Source organism: Gossypium arboreum, chromosome 10 (genome assembly GCF_025698485.1).
Source record: "Gossypium arboreum isolate Shixiya-1 chromosome 10, ASM2569848v2, whole genome shotgun sequence".
NCBI classification, from domain to species: domain Eukaryota; kingdom Viridiplantae; phylum Streptophyta; class Magnoliopsida; order Malvales; family Malvaceae; genus Gossypium; species Gossypium arboreum.
In genome coordinates this window covers 125,223,993-125,225,603 of record NC_069079.1, presented here as the reverse complement: position 1 = coordinate 125,225,603, position 1,611 = coordinate 125,223,993, and the positions used below count along the sequence as shown (strand labels likewise).

At 37.2% G+C, this 1,611-nt stretch overlaps 1 protein-coding gene across 1 annotated transcript; it reads right to left on the bottom strand.

Moving 5' to 3' along the window:
- Positions 1 to 1,077, bottom strand: LOC108451302 (ankyrin repeat-containing protein BDA1-like). The gene is made up of 2 exons (XM_017749006.1): positions 481 to 1,077; positions 1 to 390 (listed from the first exon to the last, which is right to left on the bottom strand). Exons 1-2 carry the CDS (start codon positions 1,075 to 1,077, stop codon positions 1 to 3), a joined length of 987 nt encoding a protein of 328 aa, XP_017604495.1.
- Between the last annotated feature and the right edge of the window lie 534 nt (positions 1,078 to 1,611).

Genomic DNA, 1,611 nt, shown 5'->3' with positions numbered 1-1,611 from the left:
TCAGGGATGGACATGACTGTCATCTGACATCTTTGGAGGGTTTAAAGAGGCTTCGTAAGTGGTTGTTATAATTAGCACTGTCACTACAAGAAATGTGTTACGTATCTCATATGGCATACCGTTCTTTTCTCGACCTGCTCTTGTTGCACATTTTTCATACCATAACATCTTTTCCTTTAATAATTCGATGTGGGATGAAGAGATAGAGGCATTGGGAAGCGAGGAAGAGGACGCGCTCAAACCTCCTGCTTTGCTTAGCATATCTATAATCCTATCCGCTTGCCTTTCATGCCATGGGTATTGTGATTGGATATCTAGTGCTGTCAATCCCTCCAAATTTTTAGCATTGATTTGGTCTCGACGCAAGTGTCCCAGCAATACTTCCACCACCTGTTAATTAGAAATTAATTCATGTAAATTACCCTTATATCATATACATACATATCAATAATTGACTTGATTAGAAAAATTAGCATATACCCGAGGTCTGTTTTTGATAGCAGCAATGTGTAGCACAGTGTTGCCATCAATGTCTGCCCAACTCAGTAGTTCTTTCTGCCAACGTTGGGCAGACTTATGTGGGCTTCTTATAAGCCACCCCACCAAGACTTGGAAAGCTTCAAACATGTCGTTTTTCACAGCAAGATGGAATACCGTCTCATCTCGAACAGTCACATCTGCAATAGCCTCAGGACAAACCTTAAGTAACTTGATCAAAAGATCAACATTTCCAGTTTGAACCACATGATGCAGAGGAGTGAGGTCCTCCCTCCCTTTGACACGAACAAGGCCTTCATCAAACCTGAGGAGTCGAAGCACAGCTTGAGTTCTGTCATTTTGCAGAGCCAAGTGCATGGGGCTAAACCCACCTTGGTTTAGCTTTCTTGCAAACGTTGGCTTTAATTTGATCATCTCCATCATAAACTCAATATGCCCAGCAGAAGCTGCTACATGCAATGGAGTATGAGAAAAAGGCACAGCATCAATACGCTCTAAAACGTATGGATCATTCAGAATCAACTCATACAAAAGGTTAATATCTCCTGTTTGCGCAGCCTGTATCATCGTCTCATCCATAGCTTTTTTTGGGGGGTAATAAATTAGGCAGTAAATTTTCAGATTACTGAAAGCTGATGAAATTTGCAACAAAACATAAAGAAGAAAGAACCAGAAGACAATATATAAAACGAAATAGAACCTAAATTCTGAAAAAACACAGGCATCTGACCACCATTTATACATGATTTGAACACTCTAGTTTGAGGAACCAAATTTCTTCCAAGGTTCAAGGAAATTTCCAAGTACTAAAACAACAGAAAATAGGTATCCAGTCCACATCAAATACACATTAAATAAAAAGGTTCACTTTATACGTGACATAAACGCACTAATTTGAGAAAATAAATAGGTATCCAGTCTGATTAATTGGTGTTGTTGAATTTGAAAAAAATAAAAAAATTTTGAATTTTTATTTAATCGAATTGAGTTATTTATTTTTTTTAAGTTAATTTAAATAAATAATTCGAGTTTCGAGTTAAAGTCGAGTTGAATTTTACAATTCGAATAACTCGAATTATTCAAATATCAGATTGGTGTAAATGCCCTTTTAGT

Coding starts and splice junctions, on each gene's coding strand:
- LOC108451302 (XM_017749006.1), bottom strand. CDS start 1,077: ATGGATGAGACGATGATACAGGCTGCGCAAACAGGAGATATTAACCTT. Junction 391..480: donor CTATCAAAAACAGACCTCGG/GTATATGCTAAT, acceptor TCTAATTAACAG/GTGGTGGAAGTATTGCTGGG.